Genomic DNA, 24,822 nt, shown 5'->3' on the forward strand with positions numbered 1-24,822 from the left:
TCTGTCTGTGTCTCTATTTGTGTCTCTCTCTCTCTGTGTCTCCGTCTCTCTCTCTATCTTTGTCTCTATATCTGTGTATGTCTATCTGTGTCTCTATCTATCTATGTGTGTGTCTCTATCTCTGTGTGTCCCTATATCTGTGTGTGTCTCTATCTCTGTCTCTCTCTGTCTGTGTCTCTATCTCTGTGTGTCCCTATATCTGTGTGTGTCTCTGTGTGTCTCTATCTCTGTCTCTCTCTGTCTGTGTCTCTATCTCTGTGTGTCCCTATATCTGTGTGTGTCTCTGTGTGTCTCTATCTCTGTCTCTCTCTGTCTGTGTCTCTATCTCTGTGTGCATCTCAACAGTCTAAAGTTGTTTGCTCTCGTCGTCTCCTCTCCTAGTTGTCTATCCTTGTTTCCTCTCCTTGTCTCCTCTATAAAGACTCGCCACTCCAGACTTCAGAATCAAATCACTTTTATTATTAAACCAAGCGAAACCATAGAAACCAATAAACTACTCTTGATTGGTTCGGTCCTCTGACTTTACAGCTCGTCTTTAGACGTCTCATTGGCTGGCGGTGGCGATGACTCATCAGTGACCTGTCAGAAGGAGAGAGGGATTGGTCAAGAGAGCTGGAGTGGGAAGGGTTTGTATTAACAGTGACAGGGGATTGGTCAGAAGAGCTTAGAGTGGGAGGGGTTTGCATAATTAGTCACCTCCTCTTCATCATCCTCATCCTCCTCTTCCACCTTCGGAAGCTGTCCTCCATTGTCCAGGAACATAGCAAACGTCTCCAAGTCTCTGGTCCCACTGTACTCTACCTCCTACACACACACACACACACACACACACACACTAGTTTGTGATAGAGGTGTGACAGTGTAGTCTTTCTATCCTTCCGATAGATTGTGTGTGACTCCCTCCAGGGTCAGAGGTTAAGGGTTAAAGGTTACCTTGCTGTCTTCTCCAGCAGGGTAGTATCGTAGTGTAGGGAAGCCAGACACAGACACTCCCTCCACCTCATTGGTCGTGGCGTCCATCTTGGCAATGATGATGTCATCCCGGTCAGCGTACTTCTCTGCCAGCTTCTCCCAGACTGGAGCCAGCTCCTTACAGTGACCGCACCATGGGGCATCTACACACAGGCACACTATCTTTAGCTAACGTTCGCTAGCTAGTTAGGGTTTGGGTTACTTCTCTGCCAACTTCTCCCAGACTGGAGCCAGCTCCTTACAGTGACCGCACCATGGGGCATCTACACACAGGCACACTATCTTTAGCTAACGTTCGCTAGCTAGTTAGGGTTTGGGTTACTTCTCTGCCAGCTTCTCCCAGACTGGAGCCAGCTCCTTACAGTGACCGCACCATGGGGCATCTACACACAGGCACACCATCTTTAGCTAACGTTCGCTAGCTAGCTCAACTTACACTTAGCTAGCTACTAGCGACAGGTAACTGGCTAAATAGAGGAAACACCACTAGCTAAATAGGGACAGGGTAACAGGTAACTGGCTAAATAGAGGAAACACCACTAGCGACAGGTAACAGGTAACTGGCTAAATAGAGGAAACACCACTAGCGACAGGTAACAGGTAACTGGCTAAATAGAGGAAACACCACTAGACAGGTAACTGGCTAAATAGAGGTAACAGGTAACTGGCTAAATAGAGGAAACACCACTAGCGACAGGTAACAGGTAACTGGCTAAATAGAGGAAACACCACTAGCGACAGGTAACAGGTAACTGGCTAAATAGAGGAAACACCACTAGCGACAGGTAACAGGTAACTGGCTAAATAGAGGAAACACCACTAGCGACAGGTAACAGGTAACTGGCTAAATAGCTAAAGGAAACACCACTAGCGACAGGTAACTGGCAGGTAACAGGTAACAGGTAACTGGCTAAATAGAGGAAACACCACTAGCGACAGGTAACTGGCTAAATAGAGAAACACCACTAGCGACAGGTAACTGGCTAAATAGAGGAAACACCACTAGCGACAGGAACTGGCTAAATAGAGGAAACACCACTAGCGACAGGGAACTGGCTAAATAGAGGAAACACCACTAGCGACAGGTCACTGGCTAAATAGAGGAAACACCACTAGCGACAGGTAACTGGCTAAATAGAGGAAACACCACTAGCGACAGGTAACAGGTAACTGGCTAAATAGAGGAAACACCACTAGCGACAGGTAACTGGCTAAATAGAGGAAACACCACTAGCGACAGGTAACTGGCTAAATAGAGGAAACACCACTAGCGACAGGTAACAGGTAACAGGTTAAATAGAGGAAACACCACTAGCGACAGGTAACAGGTAACTGGCTAAATAGAGGAAACACCACTAGCGACAGGAACTGGCTAAATAGAGTAAACACCACTAGCGACAGGGAACAGGTAACTGGCTAAATAGAGTAAACACCACTAGCGACAGGTAACAGGTAACTGGCTAAATAGAGGAAACACCACTAGCGACAGGTAACATGTAACTGGCTAAATAGAGGAAACACCACTAGCGACAGGTAACAGGTAACTGGCTAAATAGAGGAAACACCAATAGCGACAGGTAACAGGTAACTGGCTAAATAGAGGAAACACCACTAGCGACAGGTAACAGGTAACTGGCTAAATAGAGTAAACACCACTAGCGACAGGTAACAGGTAACTGGCTAAATAGAGTAAACACCACTAGCGAAAGGTAACAGGTAACTGGCTAAATAGAGGAAACACCACTAGCGACAGGTAACTGGCTAAATAGAGTAAACACCACTAGCGACAGGTAACTGGCTAAATAGAGGTAACAGGTAACTGGCTAAATAGAGTAAACACCACTAGCGACAGGTAACTGGCTAAATAGAGGAAACACCACTAGCGACAGGTAACTGGCTAAATAGAGGAAACACCACTAGCGACAGGTAACAGGTAACTAGAGGAAACACCACTAGCGACAGGTAACAGGTAACTGGCTAAATAGAGGAAACACCACTAGCGACAGGTAACTGGCTAAATAGAGTAAACACCACTAGCGACAGGGAACAGGTAACTGGCTAAATAGAGTAAACACCACTAGCGACAGGTAACAGGTAACTGGCTAAATAGAGGAAACACCACTAGCGACAGGTAACATGTAACTGGCTAAATAGAGGAAACACCACTAGCGACAGGTAACAGGTAACTGGCTAAATAGAGGAAACACCAATAGCGACAGGTAACAGGTAACTGGCTAAATAGAGGAAACACCACTAGCGACAGGTAACAGGTAACTGGCTAAATAGAGTAAACACCACTAGCGACAGGTAACAGGTAACTGGCTAAATAGAGTAAACACCACTAGCGACAGGTAACAGGTAACTGGCTAACAGGTAACTGGCTAAATAGAGTAAACACCACTAGCGACAGGTAACTGGCTAAATAGAGGAAACACCATTAGCGACAGGTAACTGGCTAAATAGAGTAAACACCACTAGCGACAGGTAACTGGCTAAATAGAGTAAACACCACTAGCGACAGGTAACTGGCAGGAAACACCATTAGCGACAGGTAACTGGCTAAATAGAGGAAACACCACTAGCGACAGGTAACTGGCTAAATAGAGGAAACACCACTAGCGACAGGTAACTGGCTAAATAGAGGAAACACCACTAGCGACAGGTAACAGGTAACTGGCTAAATAGAGGAAACACCACTAGCGACAGGTAACTGGCTAAATAGAGGAAACACCACTAGCGACAGGGAACTGGCTAAATAGAGGAAACACCACTAGCGACAGGTAACAGGTAACTGGCTAAATAGAGGAAACACCACTAGCGACAGGTAACAGGCTAAATAGAGAAACACCACTAGCGACAGGTAACAGGTAACTGGCTAAATAGAGGAAACACCACTAGCGACAGGGAACCGGTAACTGGCTAAATAGAGGAAACACCACTAGCGACAGGTAACTGGCAGGTAGCGACAGGGAACTGGCTAAATAGAGTAAACACAACTAGCGACAGGGAACAGGTAACTGGTTAAATAGAGTAAACACCACTAGCGACAGGTAATAGGTTAAATAGAGGAAACACCACTAGCGACAGGTAACAGGTAACTGGATAAATAGAGGAAACACTACTAGTGACAGGTAACTGGCTAAATAGAGGAAACACCACTAGCGACAGGTAACTGGCTAAATAGAGTAAACACCACTAGCGACAGGTAACAGGTAACTGGCTAAATAGAGGAAACACCACTAGCGACAGGTAACTGGCTAAATAGAGAAACACCACTAGCGACAGGTAACAGGTAACTGGCTAAATAGAGGAAACACCACTAGCGACAGGTAACTGGCTAAATAGAGGAAACACCACTAGCGACAGGTAACTGGCTAAATAGAGGAAACACCACTAGCGACAGGTAACAGGTAACTGGCTAAATAGAGGAAACACCACTAGCGACAGGTAACTGGCTAAATAGAGGAAACACCACTAGCGACAGGTAACTGGCTAAATAGAGGAAACACCACTAGCGACAGGTAACAGGTAACTGGCTAAATAGAGGAAACACCACTAGCGACAGGGAACTGGCTAAATAGAGGAAACACCACTAGCGACAGGTAACTGGCTAAATAGAGTAAACACCACTAGCGACAGGGAACTGGCTAAATAGAGGAAACACCACTAGCGACAGGTAACAGGTAACAGGCTAAATAGAGGAAACACCACTAGCGACAGGTAACAGGTAACTGGCTAAATAGAGGAAACACCACTAGCGACAGGTAACAGGTCACTGGCTAAATAGAGGAAACACCACTAGCGACAGGTAACTGGCTAAATAGAGGAAACACCACTAGCGACAGGTAACTGGCTAAATAGAGGAAACACCACTAGCGACAGGTAACAGGTTAAATAGAGGAAACACCACTAGCGACAGGTAACTGGCTAAATAGAGGAAACACCACTAGCGACAGGGAACTGGCTAAATAGATGAAACACCAAGAATGGTGTGTTAATAAGTCTTCACCACGACGACCAGCCAAACAGCTTCACCTCGGATTCTACAGGTGTCTGGAACTCTGTCGGAGGGATGCGACACCATTCTTCCACAATAAAGACGACCAGCCAAACAGCTTCACCTCAGATTCTACAGGTGTCTGGAACTTTGTCGGAGGGATGCGACACCATTCTTCCACAATAAAGACGACCAGCCAAACAGCTTCACCTCGGATTCTACAGGTGTCTGGAACTCTGTCGGAGGGATGCGACACCATTCTTCCACAATAAAGACGACCAGCCAAACAGCTTCACCTCAGATTCTACAGGTGTCTGGAACTTTGTCGGAGGGATGCGACACCATTCTTCCACAATAAAGACGACCAGCCAAACAGCTTCACCTCGGATTCTACAGGTGTCTGGAACTCTGTCGGAGGGATGCGACACCATTCTTCCACAATAAAGAGTTTTTTTGTTGACGTTGGAAAACACTGACTCCGCCCTTCCAGAACCGTAAGTGTTCAATTGGAGCTCTGGTGACTGAGACGGCCATGGCATATGGTTTACATCATTCAGCGACCACTCATACCCTGTGGATGGGGGCAGTGTCATCCTATGGGAGCAGAGCCACGGTGGCCAAAATAATGGCCTGCCCAGCATTCTTATACGTGACCCTAAGCATGATGGGATGTTAATTGCTTAATTAACTCAGGAATCACACCTGCACACCTGCTTTCAATATACTTTGTATCCCTCATTTACTCAAGTGCTTCCTTTATTTTAGCAGTAATCTGTAGTACAGAGAGGATTTATTATGCCACGCCTTGGAAGTTGAACTGCTGATGATTGATACAGGAATAGTTGACTTACAGAACTCTACGAAGACATTCTTGTTGTTGTCGAGGGCGACAGCCTCAAAGTTCTTCCCGACCAGAACTTTAACGGGTCCTTTATCCCAGTCTTCTGGTACCTCCTCGCTCAGCAGGTGAGACTGTAACCACAACACACAGTTATACTCTAACCTCTAACCCCTGACCTCTAACCCATAACCTCTCATCTCTAACCCTTGACCACTAATCTCTGATCTCTAACCCCTGACCACTAACCTCTAACCCCTGACCTCTAACCTTAAACTCCTGACCCCTAACCCCTGACCCTTATCCCAGTCCTCAGGTACATCCTCACTGAGAAAGTGGGCCTGGAACCATAACAAACAATTAGACCCTAATCCCGACCTCTAAACTTTACACCCTGTGTGGCTGTAGGGGTACGTGTGAACTGGTTGGCTGGCTATAGTGGTGGGAGTATTGTGATTGGCTAGCTCTAGCAGTAGGAGTGATGTGATACATTGGCAGTTGGGTCAGGAATGATGTGAATAACTAGCTCTAGTAGTAGGAGTGATGTGATTGGCTAGCTCTAGTAGTAGGAGTGATGTGATTGACTAGCTCTAGTAGTAGGAGTGATGTGACTGGCTAGCTCTAGTAGTAGGAGTGATGTGATTGGCTAAGTCTAGTAGTAGGAGTGATGTGATTGTCTAAGTCTAGTAGTAGGAGTGATGTGATTAGCTAGCTCTAGTAGTAGGAGTGATGTGATTGGCTAAGTCTAGTAGTAGGAGTGATGTGATTGGCTAAGTCTAGTAGTAGGAGTGATGTGATTGGCTAAGTCTAGTAGTAGGAGTGATGTGATTGGCTAAGTCTAGTAGTAGGAGTGATGTGATTGGCTAAGTATAGTAGTAGGAGTGATGTGATACGTTGGCAGTATGGTCAGGAGTGATGTGATTGGCTAAGTCTAGTAGTATGTGTTATGTGATTAGCTAGCGCTAGTAGTAGGAGTGATATGATTGTTTGGGTGGTTGTTTACCTTCACGGTTCCGTCCAGAACTCCCTGACAGAACGTTTGGAGTGTGGCGGCCGTTATCTGTCCAATCAGAGCGAACTTCTTGGTGGTGTCGGTGTTGATGATGCGTACAGCGGGGGCGTCGCCCTCGGAAAGACCGAAGTACTTCAGGACATGACTGACTGGTCCCGTTACATCTATAATTATGAACAATACCTACACGCACACACACACACACACACACACACACACACACACACACACACACACACACACACACACACACACACACACACACACACACACGTCAATGCCCATACCAAGGAAAACCTCAATGCCCATACCAAGGAAAAAAACCATGACAATCTGCTGCTGAACAATGTACTGAATATAGTAGTATACTGTATATAGTAGTGTGTAGTAGTATAGTGTAGTAGTATACTGTATATAGTAGTAGTAGTATACTTTATATAGTGGTGTAAATGTACAGGTGCAGTGATCTGTAAGCTGCTCTGACAGCTGGTGCTTAAAGCTAGTGACGGAGATGTGAGTCTCCAGCTTCAGAGATTTTTGCAATTCGTTCCAGTTATGGGCAGCAGAGAACTGGAAGGATAGACAACCAAAGGAGGAATTGGCTTTGGGGGTGACCAGTGAGATATACCTGCTGGAGCGCGTGCTACGAGTGGGTGCTGCTATGGTGACCAGTAAGCTGAGATAAGGCGGGGCTTTACGTAGCAGAGACTTGTAGATAACCTGTAGCCAGTGGGTTTGGTGATGAGTATGAAGTGAGGGCCAACCAACGAGAGCATACAGGTAGTAGTGTATGGGGCTTTGGTGACAAAACGGATGGCACTGTGATAGACTGCATCCAGTTTGTTGAGTAGAGTGTTGGAGGCTATTTTATAGATGACATCACCGAAGTCGAGGATCGGTAGGATGGTCAGTTTTACGAGGGTATGTTTGGCAGCACGAGTGAAGGATGCTTTGTTGCGATATAGGAAGCCGATTCTAGATTTAATTTTGGATTGGAGATGCTTAACGTGAGTCTGGAAGGAGAGTTTACAGTCTAACCAGACACCCAGGTAAGTCAGAGCGGTCCAGAGTAGTGATGCTGGACGGGCGAGCAGGTGCGGGCAGTGATCGATTGAATAGCATGCATATAGTTTTACTTGCATTTAAGAGCAGTTGGAGGCCACGGAAGGAGTGTTGTTTGGCATTGAAGCTCGTCTGGAGCTTAGTTAACACAGTGTCCAAGGAGGGGCCAGAAGTATACAGAATGGTGTCGTCTGCGTAGAGGTGGATCAGAGAATCACCAGCAGCAAGAGCAACATCATTGATGTATACAGAAAAGAGAGTCGGCCCGAGAATTAAACCCTGTGGCACCCCCATAGAGACTGCCAGAGGTCCGGACAACAGGCCCTCCGATTTGACACACTGAACTCTATCAGAGAAGTAGTTGGTAAACCAGGCGAGGCAATCATTTGAGAAACCAAGGCTGTCGAGTCTGCCAATAAGAATGTTGTGATTGACAGAGTCGAAAGCCTTGGCCAGGTCGATGAATACGGCTGCACAGTATTGTCTCTTATCAATGGCGGTTATGATGTCGTTTAGAACCTTGAGCGTGGCTGAGGTGCACCCATGACCAGCTCTGAAACCAGATTGCATAGCAGAGAAGGTATGGTGGGATTCGAAATGGTCAATAATCTGTTTGTTAACTTGGCTTTCAAAGACCTTAGAAAGACAGGTTAGGATAGATATACTGTAGGTCTGTAGCAATTTGGGTCTAGAGTGTCTCCCCCTTTGAAGAGGGGGATGACCGCGGCAGCTTTCCAATCTTTGGGAATCTCAGACGATACGAAAGAGAGGTTGAACAGGCTAGTAATAGGGGTTGCAACAATTTTGGCAGATAATTTTAGAAAGAGAGGGTCCAGATTGTCTAGCCCAGATTGGCAGTTAAGTTCCTAGGCCGTCATTGAAAATAAGAATTTGTTCTTAACTGACTTGCCTAGTTAAATAAATGTAAAACAGAATAATTCACTGCCCCGTTGGAGATGTTAGGCCGACAGGAGGCAGTTTAATCCACTGCCCCGTTGGAGATGTTAGGCCGACAGGAGGCAGTTTAATTCACTGCCTCAAGCGAGATGTTAGGAGTTCATATCAAATCTGAGCAGCTGACTGATCACTGCAGCTGTACATAGTCCATCTGGAAATAGCCAATCTACCTACCTCATCCCCATACTGTTTTCATTTACTTTTCTTCTCTTTTGCACACCAATATCTCTACTTGCACATCATCATCTGCTCATCTATCACTCCAGTGTTAATCTGCTAAATTGTAATTACTTAACTACTATGGCCTATTTATTATTTTATTGCCTTACCTCCTCACGCCATTTGCTTTCTTTTTTTTTCTATTGTGTTATTGACTGTGTTTTGTTTATTCCATGTGTTACTCTGTGTTGTTGTTTGTGTCGCCCTGCTTTGCTTTAACTTGGCCAGGTCGCAGTTGTAAATGAGAACTTGATCTCAACTGGCCAACCTGGTTAAATAAAGGGTTATTGTTATATATATATAATATATATAAATACCTGGTTAAATAAAGGGTTAGGGTTATATATATATATATACCTGGTTAAATAAAGGGTTACTGTATAATATATAAATACCTGGTTAAATAAAGGTGAAATGAATAAAATAAAAAAATTACTGGAGATCAAATTTGAATATTGAAACAATGTTGCATATGTCAGAGAGACAGACAGGTTTATACAAATCTCTGCTGTTGAGAACTAAATGACAGTCTAAAAGACTAGTGGAGATCAAGTTTATAAATTGCCTGGCCGGGCTGAAGACAGAAACTAAAACAAGAAGCTCCCATGCTGAGGTCTGTCCAACGCTGGTCCGACCAAGCTGACTCCACACTCCAAGACTGCTTCCATCACGTGGACTGGGAGATGTTTCGTATTGCGTCAGACAACAACATTGACGAATACGCTGATTCGGTGTGCGAGTTCATTAGAACGTGCGTTGAAGATGTCGTTCCCATAGCAACGATTAAAACATTCCCTAACCAGAAACCGTGGATTGATGGCAAGCATTCGTGTGAAACTGAAAGCGCGAACCACTGCTTTTAATCAGGGCAAGGTGTCTGGTGACATGACTGAATACAAACAGTGCAGCTATTCCCTCCGCAAGGCTATTAAACAAGCTAAGCGTCAGTACAGAGACAAAGTAGAATCTCAATTCAACGGCTCAGACACAAGAGGCATGTGGCAGGGTCTACAGTCAATCACGGACTACAGGAAGAAATCCAGCCCAGTCACGGACCAGGATGTCTTGCTCCCAGGCAGACTAAATAACTTTTTGCCCGCTTTGAGGACAATACAGTGCCACTGACACGGCCTGCAATGAAAACATGCGGTCTCTCCTTCACTGCAGCCGAGGTGAGTAAGACATTTAAACGTGTTAACCCTCGCAAGGCTGCAGGCCCAGACGGCATCCCCAGCCGCGCCCTCAGAGCATGCGCAGACCAGCTGGCCGGTGTGTTTACGGACATATTCAATCAATCCCTATACCAGTCTGCTGTTCCCACATGCTTCAAGAGGGCCACCATTGTTCCTGTTCCCAAGGAAGCTAAGGTAACTGAGCTAAACGACTAACGCCCCGTAGCACTCACATCCGTCATCATGAAGTGCTTTGAGAGACTAGTCAAGGACCATATCACCTCCACCCTACCTAACACCCTAGACCCACTCCAATTTGCTTACCGCCCAAATAGGTCCACAGACGATGCAATCTCAACCACACTGCACACTGCCCTAACCCATCTGGACAAGAGGAATACCTATGTGCGAATGCTGTTCATCGACTACAGCTCGGCATTCAACACCATAGTACCCTCCAAGCTCGTCATCAAGCTCGAGACCCTGGGTCTCGACCCCGCCCTGTGCAACTGGGTACTGGACTTCCTGACGGGCCGCCCCCAGGTGGTGAGGGTAGGCAACAACATCTCCTCCCCGCTGATCCTCAACACTGGGGCCCCACAAGGGTGCGTTCTGAGCCCTCTCCTGTACTCCCTGTTCACCCACGACTGCGTGGCCACGCACGCCTCCAACTCAATCATCAAGTTTGCGGACGACACAACAGTGGTAGGCTTGATTACCAACAACGACGAGACGGCCTACAGGGAGGAGGTGAGGGCCCTCGGAGTGTGGTGTCAGGAAAATAACCTCACACTCAACGTCAACAAAACTAAGGAGATGATTGTGGACTTCAGGAAACAGCAGAGGGAACACCCCCTATCCACATCGATGGAACAGTAGTGGAGAGGGTAGCAAGTTTTAAGTTCCTCGGCATACACATCACAGACAAACTGAATTGGTCCACTCACACAGACAGCATCGTGAAGAAGGCGCAGTAGCGCCTCTTCAACCTCAGGAGGCTGAAGAAATTCGGCTTGTCACCAAAAGCAGTCACAAACTTCTACAGATGCACAATCGAGAGCATCCTGGCGGGCTGTATCACCGCCTGGTACGGCAACTGCTCCGCCCTCAACCGTAAGGCTCTCCAGAGGGTAGTGAGGTCTGCACAACGCATCACCGGGGGCAAACTACCTGCCCTCCAGGACACCTACACCACCCGATGTTACAGGAAGGCCATAAAGATCATCAAGGACATCAACCACCCGAGCCACTGCCTGTTCACCCCGCTATCATCCAGAAGGCGAGGTCAGTACAGGTGCATCAAAGCTGGGACCGAGAGACTGAAAAACAGCTTCTATCTCAAGGCCATCAGACTGTTAAACAGCCACCACTAACATTGAGTGGCTGCTGCCAACACACTGACACTGACACTGACTCAACTCCAGCCACTTTAATAATGGGAATTGATGGGAAATGATGTAAATATATCACTAGCCACTTTAAACAATGCTACCCTATATAATGTTACTTACCCTACATTATTCATCTCATATGCATACGTATATACTGTACTCTATATCATCGACTGCATCCTTATGTAATACATGTATCACTAGCCACTTTAACTATGCCACTTTGTTTACATACTCATCTCATATGTATATACTGTACTCGATACCATCTACTGTATCTTGCCTCTGCTGCTCTGTACCATCACTCATTCATATATCCTTATGTACATATTCTTTATCCCCTTACACTGTGTATAAGACAGTAGTTTTGGAATTGTTAGTTAGATTACTTGTTGGTTATTACTGCATTGTCGGAACTAGAAGCACAAGCATTTCGCTACACTCGCATTAACATCTGCTAACCATGTGTATGTGACAAATAAAATTTGATTTGATTTGATTTGAGAGACAGTGGATTGTGCAGTCAGATGGAACAGAGTAAATAGACATTTTAACATCATAGATTTAGCCGGTGGTAACTTGTGGAATAGACGCCGGCTGGAATGCGGTTTTAACCAATCAGGATTAGACCCATCCATTATATAAATGTATAGCAGTATTTCTATAGTTGTGTATAGTATAATACCTTGCCCCTGAAGTCCCTGGCCACGGTGCTGTATTCAGTCAGAAGGCTCTTCTGCTCCTGGACTGTAGAGTTGATGAACAGGAGGGTGTGGGTGTGAACCTTTGAACCAAAGATCTTATCCGCATTCTGCAGGATAGACAGACACAACACACTCAATAGGCTGTGTGGATGTGGATGTGGATGTGTATGTGTGTGTGTGTGTATGTGTGTATGTGTATGTGTATGTGTTCGTGTGTGTGTACCTGCTCGTTGAACTCTATGACCAGCTCCAGACTGTTGGTCCTGATGAAGACAGTCAGCTCCTCTTTACCCACCTTCTCCTCCTCAGACACAGACAGGTCTACCCTGCCCTCGTCAAACTAACACACACACACACACACATTAGAAGTCATGGTTTATAGGTCAGGGGTTAGAGGTCAGGGGTTAGCGGTCAGGGTTTAGAGGTCAGGGGCTAGAGGTCAGGGGCAAGGGGTCAGGGGTTAGAGGTCAGAGCTCCTCACCTTCTTGAACAGCACCACTCTGTTGTTCTTTACTTCATATTTCTGGAAGACCTCTGGACTGGTTGTCACTCCGAACACCATGTCAACCATCTCCATGGCAACACTATAGAACACCTTGACCTCCTCACTCTCCAGACTCTGGTGGACAGATCAGATAGAAAGATAGATTATATATAGAGCAGACAGACGGATAGATTATATATAGAGCAGACAGACAGAGACAGACAGACAGACATCTGTACTAGACACATGGGGCTCTGATATGAAACAGGAACAATACGTTCAATTTAGTTTCAAACATATTGGTGTGATTTGGTTTAGAGGATGAATCGATACGGTACGACTCGATGCACTAACATTTGGTTTAGATTAGAGGATGAATCGATTTCGATGCACTAACATTTGGTTTAGAGGATGAATCGATACGGTACGACTCGATGCACTAACATTTGGTTTAGAGGATGAATCGATGCGGTACGACTCGATGCACTAACATTTGGTTAGATTAGAGGATGAATCGAGAGACTCGATGCACTAACATTTGGTTAGATTAGAGGATGAATCGATGCGGTACGACTCGATGCACTAACATTTGGTTAGATTAGAGGATGAATCATTACGACTCGATGCACTAACATTTGGTTTAGAGGATGAATCGATGCGGTACGACTCGATGCACTAACATTTGGTTTTAGAGGATGAATCGATGCGGTACGACTCGATGCACTAACTAACAGAGGATGAATTGGTCGATGCACTAACATTTGGTTTAGAGGATGAATCGATGCGGTACGACTCGATGCACTAACATTTGGTTTAGAGGATGAATCGATGACGATCGATGCACTAACATTTGGTTAGATTAGAGGATGAATCGATGCGATACGACTCGATGCACTAACATTTGGTTTAGAGGATGAATCGATGCGATACGACTCGATGCACTAACATTTGGTTTAGAGGATGAATCGATACGACGATGCACTAACATTTGGTATAGAGGATGAATCTGCGGTACGACTCGATGCACTAACATTTGGTTTTAGAGGATGAATCGATGAACTCGATGCACTAACATTTGGTGAGATTAGAGGATGAATCGATGCGGTACGACTCGATGCACTAACATTTGGTTAGATTAGAGGATGAATGAATCGCACTAACATTTGGTATAGAGGATGAATCGATGCGGTACGACTCGATGCACTAACATTTGGTTAGATTAGAGGATGAATCGATGCGATACAACTCGATGCACTAACATTTGGTATAGAGGATGAATCGATGCGGTACGACTCGATGCACTAACATTTGGTTAGATTAGAGGATGAAATCGATACGACTCGATGCACTAACATTTGGTTTAGAGGATGAATCGATGCTCGACTCGATGCACTAACATTTGGTTAGATTAGAGGATGAATCGATGAATCGATGCACTAAGATTTGGTTTAGAGGATGAATCGATGCGGTACGACTCGATGCACTAACATTTGGTTAGATACGACTCGATGCACTAACATTTGGTTAGAGAGGATGAATAACATTTGGTTAGATTAGAGGATGAATCGATACGACTCGATGCACTAACATTTGGTTAGATTAGAGGATGAATCGATGCGATACGACTCGATGCACTAACATTTGGTTAGATTAGAGGATGAATCGATGCGGTACGACTCGATGCACTAACATTTGGTTAGATTAGAGGATGAATCGATTACGACTCGATGCACTAACATTTGGTTTAGAGGATGAATCGATGCGGTACGACTCGATGCACTAACATTTGGTTAGATTAGAGGATGAATCGATGCGGTACGACTCGATGCACTAACATTTGGTTAGATTAGAGGATTATGAGGATGATGCACTAACATTTGGTTAGATTAGAGGATGAATCGATGAGATACGACTCGATGCACTAACATTTGGTTAGATTAGAGGATGGATGAATCGATGCACTAACATTTGGTTTAGAGGATGAATCGACTCGACTCAATGCACTAACATTTGGTTAGATTGAAGAGGATGAATCATTTGGTTTAGAGGATGCGATGCGGTACGACTCGATGCACTAACATTTGGTTAGATTAGAGGATGGATGAATCGATGCACTAAGATTTGGTTTAGAGGATGAATCGATGCTACGACTCGATGCACTAACATTTGTTTTAGAGGATGAATCGATGCGATTACGAGATGCACTAACATTTGGTTAGATTAGAGGATGAATCGATGACGACTCGATGCACTAACATTTGGTTAGATTAGAGGATGAATCGATGCGATACGACTCGATGCACTAACATTTGGTTTAGAGGATGAATAGAGGATGCACTAACATTTGGTTAGATTAGAGGATGAATCGACGGTACGACTCGATGCACTAACATTTGGTTAGATTAGAGGATGAATCGATGCGATACGACTCGATGCACTAACATTTGGTTAGATTAGAGGATGAATCGATGCGGTACGACTCGATGCACTAACATTTGGTTAGATTAGAGGATGAATCGATGCGGTACGACTCGATGCACTAACATTTGGTTAGATTAGAGGATGAATCGATGAATCGATGCACTAACATTTGGGATGCACTAACATTTGGTTAGATTAGAGGATGAATCGATACGGTACGACTCGATGCACTAACATTTGGATAGATCAGAGGATGAATCGATGCGGTACGACTCGATGCACTAACATTTGGTTTAGAGGATGAATCGATGCGATACGACTCAATGCACTAACATTTGGTTTAGAGGATGAATCGATGCGGTACGACTTGATGCACTAACATTTGGTTAGATTAGAGGATGAATCGATACGACTCGATGCACTAACATTTGGTTTAGAGGATGAATCGATGCGGTACGACTCGATGCACTAACATTTGGTTTAGAGGATGAATCGATGCGGTACGACTCGATGCACTAACATTTGGTTAGATTAGAGGATGAATCGATGCGGTACGACTCGATGCACTAACATTTGGTTAGATTAGAGGATGAATCGATGACTCGATGCACTAACATTTGGATAGATTAGAGGATGAATCGATGCGATACGACTCGATGCACTAACATTTGGTTAGATTAGAGGATGAATCGATGCGGTACGACTCGATGCACTAACATTTGGTTAGATTAGAGGATGAATCGATGAGATACGACTCGATGCACTAACATTTGGTTTAGAGATGAATCGATGCGATACGACTCGATGCACTAACATTTGGTTAGATTAAGGATTTGGACTCGATGCACTAACATTTGGTATAGAGGATGAATCGATGCGGTACGACTCGATGCACTAACATTTGGTTTTAGAGGATGAATCGATGCGGTACGACTCGATGCACTAACATTTGGTTTAGAGGATGAATCGATGCGGTACGACTCGATGCACTAACATTTGGTTTAGAGGATGAATCGATGCGATACGACTCGATGCACTAACATTTGGTTTAGAGGATGAATCGATGCGGTACGACTCGATGCACTAACATTTGGTTAGATTAGAGGATGAATCGATGCGATACGACTCGATGCACTAACATTTGGTTAGATTAGAGGATGAATCGATGCGGTACGACTCCATGCACTAACATTTGGTTAGATTAGAGGATGAATAGATACGGTTTGTTTCGATGCGATACGACTCTATAACATTTGTTGCATAAACACATTAAAATCTGCTGCTGATGAAGGCCTCTGAACTGGATCTGTCTGAGACACGCATTGTTCTGTGTGTGTAAATGATGTACACTGAGGGGACAAAACATTAAGAACACCTTCCTAATGTTGAGTTGCACCCCCTTTTGCCCTCAGAACAGCCTCAATCCGTCAGGGCATGACTCTACAAGTTGTCGACAGTGCTCCACAGGGATGCTGGCACATGTTGACTGCAATGCTTCCCATAGTTATGTCAAGTTGGCACCTAAAACACTCACAAACCTCTACTGATGCACAATTGAGAGCATTTTTAACGGGCTGTATCACCGCCTGGTACGGCAACTGCACCTCCCGCAACTGCAGGGCTCTCCAGAGGGTCGTGCGGTCTGCCCAACGCATCACCGGGGGCAAATTAACTGCCCTCCAGGACACCTGCAGCACCCTATGTCACAGGAAGCTCAAAAAGATCATCAAGGACAACAACCACCCGAGCCACTGCCTGTTCACCCCGCTACCATCCAGAAGGCGAGGTCAGTACAGGTGCATCAAAGCGGGAACCGAGAGACTGAAAAACAGCTTCTATCTCAAGGCCATCAGACTGTTAAATAGCCATCACTAGCACATTAGAGGATGCTGCCTATATACATAGACTTTAAATCACTGGCCACTTTAATAATGGTCACTAATAAATCTAGAATCGGCTTCCTATTTCGCAACAAGGCTTCCTTCACTCACGATGCCAAACATACCCTCGTAAAACGGACTATCCTACCGATCCTTGAATTCGGTGATGTAATTTACAAAATGGCCTCCAACACGCTACTCAGCAAATTGGATGCAGTCTATCACAGTGCCATCCGTTTTGTCACCAAAGCCCCATACACTACCCACCACTCTGACCTGTATGCTCTCGTTGGCTGGCCCTCGCTACGTATTCGTTGCCAAACCCACTGGCTCCAGGTCATCTTTTAGTCTTTACTATGTAAAGCCCCGCCTTATGTCAGCTCACTGGTCACCATAGCAACACCAACCCGTAGCATGCCCTCCAACAGGTATATTTCATTGGTCACCCCCAAAGCTAACACCTCATTTGGCCTCCTTTCCTTCCAGTTCTCTGCTGCCAATGACTGGAACAAATTGCAAAAATCACTGAAGCTGGAGTCTTATATCTCCCTCTCTAACTTTAAGCATCAGCTGTCAGAGCAGCTTACCAATCATTGCACCTGTACACAGCCCATCTGTAAATAGCCCATCCAACTACCTCATCCCCATGTTGTTATTTATCTTATTGCACTTTTGCAACCCAGTATTTCTTCTTGCACATCTATCACTCCAGTGTTAATGCTAAATTGTTCTATTGGTGTAGGCCTGTTTAGTTGGTATTGACCTGACTAGGGTGTTCTGATGAAGGTATGATGGCTGGTTCTATAGGTGTAGGCCTTAAAATGTTCAGATATAAGAGAAGAGGGTCAGACGCGTGAGATAGAAGAGAGGAAGGTCAGATGCGAGTTGGCAGCTCTGAAGTTGGATCGTCTTTTGAGGCTTTAAACTGTTCTTACACTGTGATTTACACTGTGATTTACACTGTGATTTACACTGTGATTTACACTGATTTACACTGATTTACACTGGGATTTACACTGGGATTTACACTGTTCTTACACTGGGATTTACACTGGGATTTACACTGGGATTTACACTGTTCTTACACTGTTCTTACACTGTGATTTACACTGATTTACACTGATTTACACTGGGATTTACACTGGGATTTACACTGTTCTTACACTGTAATTTACACTGGGATTTACACTGGGATTTACACTGTAATTTACACTGGGATTTACACTGTTCTTACACTGTGATTTACACTGGGATTTACACTGTTCTTACACTGGGATTTACACTGTGATTTACACTGGGATTTACACTGGGATTTACACTGTTTTACACTGTGATTTACACTGTGATTTACACTGTGATTTACACTGTTTTACACTGTGATTTACACTGTGATTTACACTGGGATTTACACTGAGATTTACACTGGGATTTACACTGGGATTTACACTGTGATTTACACTGTGATTTACACTGTGATTTACACTGTTCTTACACTGGGATTTACACTGGGATTTACACTGTTCTTACACTGGGATTTACACTGGGATTTACACTGTTTACACTGGGATTTACACTGGGATTTACACTGAGATTTACACTGAGAATTACACTGAGATTTACAACATTCAAATCAACTGGGAAATGGTTGAACCTGAATAATTAAAATCTAATGTAGATTACTTTACAGACACTATAGTCTCTAGTCTAATGGGACTGCTTACAGACACTATAGTCTTTATACAGACAGACAGACAGATGTCAGGGATTAGGGGTCAAAGGGTTAGGGTTGGGGTTGGAGACAGGGGTCAGGGTCTTAGACTGGGGGTTAGGGTTGGATTGGAGACAGGGGTCAGGGATTGGAGACACTGGGATTGGAGACAGGGTTGGAGACCAGGGTCAGGGTTTTGGAGACCAGAGGTCAGGGTTTTGGAGACCACTGGGTCATTTACACTGGGGTTGAGACCAGAATTCAGGGTTTCACTGGAGACCAGGGGTCAGGGTTAGGGTTGGAGACCAGAGGTCAGGGTCAACTGGGAAATGGTCAGGGTTGAACCTGGGGTCAGGGTAAAACCAGGGGTCAGGGTTACTAGAGACCACTCAGGGTCTCTGGAGACCATGTTCAGACTGTCAGGGTTACAGAGACCAGGGCTCAGGGTCAGTCTTTAGGGTCAGAGACCAGGGTCAGGGTTAGGGTTGGAGACCAGGCGTCAGGGTTAGGGTGGAGACCAGGGGTCAGGGTCAGGGTCAGAGACCAGGGGTCAGGGTTAGGGTTGGAGACCAGGGTCAGGGTCAGGGTTGGAGACCAGGGGTCAGGGTCAGGGTTGGAGACCAGGGGTTGGAGACCAGGGTCAGGGTTAGGGTTGGAGACCAGGGGTCAGGGTCAGGGTCAGAGACCAGGGGTCAGGTTAGGGTTGGAGACCAGGGGTCAGGGGTTAGGGTTGGAGACCAGGGGTCAGGGCTCAGGGTCAGAGACCAGGGGTCAGGGTTAGGGTTGGAGACCAGAGGTCAGGGTTAGGGTTGGAGACCAGGGGGGTCAGGGCTCAGGGTCAGAGACCAGGGGTCAGGGTTAGGGTGGAGACCAGAGGTCAGGGTTGGAGACCAGGGCTCAGGGTCAGGGTTGGAGACCAGGGGTCAGGGTCAGAGACCAGGGGTCAGGGTTAGGGTTGGAGACCAGGGGTCAGGGCTCAGGGCAGAGACCAGGGTCAGGGTTAGAGACCAGGGGTCAGGGTTAGGGTTGGAGACCAGAGGTCAGGGTTGGAGACCAGGGTTGGAGACCAGGGCTCAGGGTTAGGGTTGGAGAGGGTCAGGGTTTGGAGACCAGGGGGTTGGAGACCAGGGTTAGGGTTGGAGACCAGGGGTCAGGGTCAGGGTTAGTGTTGGAGACCAGGGGTCAGGGTCAGGGGGTTGGAGACCAGGGGTCAGGGTGGAGACCAGGGGTCAGGGTTGGAGACCAGGAGTCATGGTTGGAGACCAGGGATCAGGGTCAGGGTTGGAGACCAGGGGTCAGGGTTAGGGTTGAAGACCAGGGGTCAGGGTCAGAGACCAGGGGTTAGGGTTGGAGACCAGGGGTCAGGGTCAGAGACCAGGGGTTAGGGTCAGGGTTGGAGACCAGGGGTCAGGGTCAGAGACCAGGGGTCAGGGTTAGGGTTGGAGACCAGGGGTCAGGGCTCAGGGTCAGAGACCAGGGGTCAGGGTTAGGGTTGGAGACCAGGGGTCAGGGTTAGGGTTGGAGACCAGGGGTCAGGGTTAGGGTTGGAGACCAGGGGTCAGGGTCAGGGTTGGAGACCAGGGGTCAGGGTCAGGGTTGGAGACCAGGGGTCAGGGTCAGGGTTGGAGACCAGGGGTCAGGGTTGGAGACCAGGGGTCAGGTTAGGGTTGGAGACCAGGGGTCAGGGTTAGGGTTGGAGACCAGGGGTCAGGGTTAGGGTTGGAGACCAGGGGTCAGGGTACTCACAGTGAAGAACCCCAGCACTGTAACGTTGTGAAGGCTGATGTGTTCTGAAGCGGCATCAGTCGTCTCTAACACCACGGCACTAGGACCTGACCGCCTCTTCAACCACTGGACAATACCCTGCACTGTCCTCTTCCCTAAAACACACACAGTTTGATGGTTAGGTTTAGGGTCAGTAGGGTTAGAGGTCAGAGGTCAGTGGTCAGGGGCTAGAGGTTATTACCAGTGAAGTCGATGGGGTTGTTTCTGTCTCCGTCGGTGAACAGTTTGATGGTTGGGAAACTTCCGACATCATACTCTTCCGCCAGCTCCTTCTCCTCTGCAGCATCCACTTTAGCCAGACGGTATCCCTCGCTCTCTCCCTCCTTTCTCTCTCCCTTCAACACCCCCGCTGCCTCCACATACACCGGCTCCAACTGACGGCAGTGACCACACCACGGAGCATCTACACACACACACACACACACACACACACACACACACACACACACACACACACACACACACACACAATTGCATATGGCAAATGAATGATAAAATGCAAATATACCAGATCAGATCCAGAGTCAGTTGAGGCTAAACTGGTAACCATGGTAACTCCTCGTAATCTTAACCTCAGGTAGAGATAGCCCTGGTAGCCATGGTAACTCCTCCTAACCTTAACCTCAAGTAGAGGTAGCCCTGGGAGAATTTACACGTGCTGCAGTTGGAGAGAACATGTGAACATTCAGCTGATAAGGGTCCTTAGTGATGACGAGGGTTAGGGTAAGGGAGTTATAGAGTCATGAGGATGAAGAGAAGGTTTCAAATTAATTGTACAACTGGCCAGGATGACTAGGTGACTAACCCTAACCCAAGATGACTAGGTGACTAACCCTAACCCTAACCCAAGAGGACTAGGTGACTAACCCTAACCCTAACCCAGATGACTAGGTGACTAACCCTAACCCAGATGACTAGGTGACTAACCCTAACCCAAGATGACTAGATGACTAACCCTAACCCAAGATGACTAGGTGACTAACCCTAACCCAAGATGACTAGGTGACTAACCCTAACCCAGATGACTAGGTGACTAGCCCTAACCCAAGATGACTAGATGACTAACCCTAACCCAAGATGACTAGGTGACTAACCCTAACCCAAGATGACTAGGTGACTAACCCTAACCCAGATGACTAGGTGACTAACCCTAACCCTAACCCAAGATGACTAGGTGACTAACCCTAACCCAATATGACTAGGTGACTAACCCTAACCCAAGAGTACTAGATGACTAACCCTAACCCAGATGACTAGGTGACTAACCCTAACACTAACCCAGATGACTAGATGACTAACCCTAACCCTAACCCAGATGACTAGGTGACTAACCCTAACACTAACCCAAGATGACTAGATGACTAACCCTAACCCTAACCCAGATGACTAGGTGACTAACCCTAACCCAAGATGACTAGATGACTAACCCTAACCCAAGATGACTACGTGACTAACCCTAACCCAAGATGACTAGGTGACTAACCCTAACCCAAGAGGACTAGATGACTAACCCTAACCCAGATGACTAGGTGACTAACCCTAACCCAGATGACTAGGTGATTAACCCTAACCCAGATGACTAGGTGACTAACCCTAACGCTAACCCAAGATGACTAGGTGATTAACCCTAACCCTTACCCAGATGACTAGGTGACTAACCCTAACCCAAGATGACTGGGTGACTAACCCTAACCCAAGATGACTAGGTGACTAACCCTAACCCAAGATGACTAGATGACTAACCCTAACCCAAGATGACTGGGTGACTAACCCTAACCCAGATGACTAGGTGACTAACCCTAAGCCAGATGACTAGGTGACTAACCCTAACCCTAACCCTAACCAAGATGACTAGGTAACTAACCTTAACCTTCACTATGTTGCTACTCACAGAACTCAACCAGCAGGAACTTGTTTTCACTCAGGGCCCTTTGGAAGTTATTGATGTGGAGAACCATGACGTCCTTCTCCTCCTCTATCTCAGTCGTTTTCTCTTTCTTCTCCGGCTCCGTCTCTTGTTCCGCTGCGTCGGTCTGTTCTGGACTGGTTTCCTCCGCCGTCTCGGTCCGGGACACATGGAGAACCAGAACCACGGCTACTAGAACCACACAGAACCGCATGGTGATGATGCTGATGGAGAATAACCCTCGTCACAAACTGTTCTGCTGGTCACACACTATCCTGTCCACTAGTCACGCAGTGTCCTGTCTCTCCTGTCCACGAGTCACGCAGTGTCCTGTCTCTCCTGTCCACAAGTCACACAGTGTCCTGTCTCTCCTGTCCACTGGTCACACTCTGTTCTGTCTCTCCTGTCCACTGGTCACACTCTGTTCTGTCTCTCCTCTCTCCAGTCTCTCCTCTCTCCAGTCAATCCTTTGTTCAGTCTCTCCTCTCTCCAGTCTCTCCTCTGTTCTGTCTCTCCTCTCTCCAGTCTCTCCTCTGTTCTGTCTCTCCTGTATCCAGTCTCTCCGCTGTTCTGTCTCTCCTCTCTCCAGTCTCTCCTCTGTTCTGTCTCTCCTCTCTCCAGTCTCTCCTCTGTTCTGTCTCTCCTCTCTCCAGTCTCTCCTCTGTTCTGTCTCTCCTCTCTCCAGTCTCTCCTCTGTTCTGTCTCTCCTGTATCCAGTCTCTCCTCTGTTCTGTCTCTCCTGTATCCAGTCTCTCCTCTGTTCTGTCTCTCCTCTCTCCAGTCTCTCCTGTGTTCTGTCTCTCCTCTCTCCAGTCTCTCCTCTGTTCTGTCTCACTGCCACAAACAACTGATAACACAGTCTCCTCTGACGAGCACAACAGGTGCGTGTGTGTGTGTGTGTCAGAATCCTACTGGTCTCACTACCGACGAATCAGAAGCCGAATCCCAATCTTAAATGGCCAATCACAAAGTGTCACATCTCACTGGAGTGGAAACGGTAGCTCAGTTCAAACACACACACACACACACACACACACACACACACACACACACACGCACACACACAAACATATATACAGTGGGGCAAAAAAGTATTTAGTCAGCCACCAATTGTGCAAGTTCTCCCACTTAAAAAGATGAGAGGCCTGTAATTTTCATCATGGGTACACTTCGACTATGACAGACAAAATTAGAAAAAAATTCTGAAAATCACATTGTAGGATTTTTAATGAATTTATTTGCAAATTATGGCGGAAAATAAGTATTTGGTCACCTACAAACAAGCAAGATTTCTGGCTCTCACAGACCTGTAACTTCTTCCTTAAGAGGCTCCTCTGTCCTTCACTCGTTACCTGTATTAATGGCACCTGTTTGAACTTGTTATCAGTATAAAAGACACCTGTCCACAACCTCAAACAGTCACACTCCAAACTCCACTATGGCCAAGACCATAGAGCTGTCAAAGGACACCAGAAACAAAATTGTAGACCTGCACCAGGCTGGGAAGACTGAATCTGCAATAGGTAAGCAGCTTGGTTTGAAGAAATCAACTGTGGGAGCAATTATTAGGAAATGGAAGACATACAAGACCACTGATAATCTCCCTCGATCTGGGGCTCCACGCAAGATCTCACCCCGTGGGGTCAAAATGATCACAAGAACGGTGAGCAAAACTCCCAGAACCACACGGGGGGACCTAGTGAATGACCTGCAGAGAGCTGGGACCAAAGTAACAAAGCCTACCATCAGTAACACACTACGCCGCCAGGGACTCAAATCCTGCAGTGCCAGACATGTACCCCTGCTTAAGCCAGTACATGTCCAGGCCCGTCTGAAGTTTGCTAGAGAGCATTTGGATGATCCAGAAGAAGATTGGAAGAATGTCATATGGTCAGATGAAACCAAAATATAACTTTTTGGTAAAAACTCAACTCGTTGTGTTTGGAGGACAAAGAATGCTGAGTTGCATCCAAAGAACACCATACCTACTGTGAAGCATGGGGGTGGAAACATCATGCTTTGGGGCTGTTTTTCTGTAATGGGACCAGGACGACTGATCCGTTTAAAGGAAAGAATGAATGGGGCCATGTATTGTGAGATTTTGAGTGAAAACCTCCTTCCATCAGCAAGGGCATTGAAGATGAAACGTGGCTGGGTCTTTCAGCATGACAATGGTCCCAAACACACTGCCCGGGCAACGAAGGAGTGGCTCCGTAAGAAGCATTTCAAGGTCCTGGAGTGGCCTAGCCAGTCTCCAGATCTCAACCCCATAGAAAATCTTTGGAGGGAGTTGAAAATCTGTGTTGCCCAGCAA

General features: G+C 46.4%; 1 protein-coding gene across 1 annotated transcript; it reads right to left on the reverse strand.

Annotated features, from left to right (window-relative positions):
• Positions 1 to 437: 437 nt before the first annotated feature.
• Positions 438 to 22,895, reverse strand: LOC112242126 (protein disulfide-isomerase A2-like). Its single transcript, XM_042314089.1, has 11 exons — positions 22,494 to 22,895; positions 20,784 to 21,005; positions 20,564 to 20,697; positions 12,806 to 12,943; positions 12,548 to 12,664; positions 12,306 to 12,431; positions 6,811 to 7,002; positions 5,821 to 5,941; positions 934 to 1,355; positions 697 to 804; positions 438 to 579 (listed from the first exon to the last, which is right to left on the reverse strand). The coding sequence occupies exons 1-9, from the start codon at positions 22,720 to 22,722 to the stop codon at positions 1,291 to 1,293; spliced, it is 1,344 nt and encodes a 447-aa protein (XP_042170023.1). The 5' UTR covers positions 22,723 to 22,895; the 3' UTR covers positions 438 to 579; positions 697 to 804; positions 934 to 1,290.
• Positions 22,896 to 24,822: the final 1,927 nt, after the last annotated feature.

The sequence above is a fragment of the Oncorhynchus tshawytscha genome, unplaced genomic scaffold, assembly GCF_018296145.1.
Source record: "Oncorhynchus tshawytscha isolate Ot180627B unplaced genomic scaffold, Otsh_v2.0 Un_contig_9186_pilon_pilon, whole genome shotgun sequence".
In the NCBI taxonomy this organism is placed as follows: Eukaryota; Metazoa; Chordata; class Actinopteri; order Salmoniformes; family Salmonidae; genus Oncorhynchus; species Oncorhynchus tshawytscha.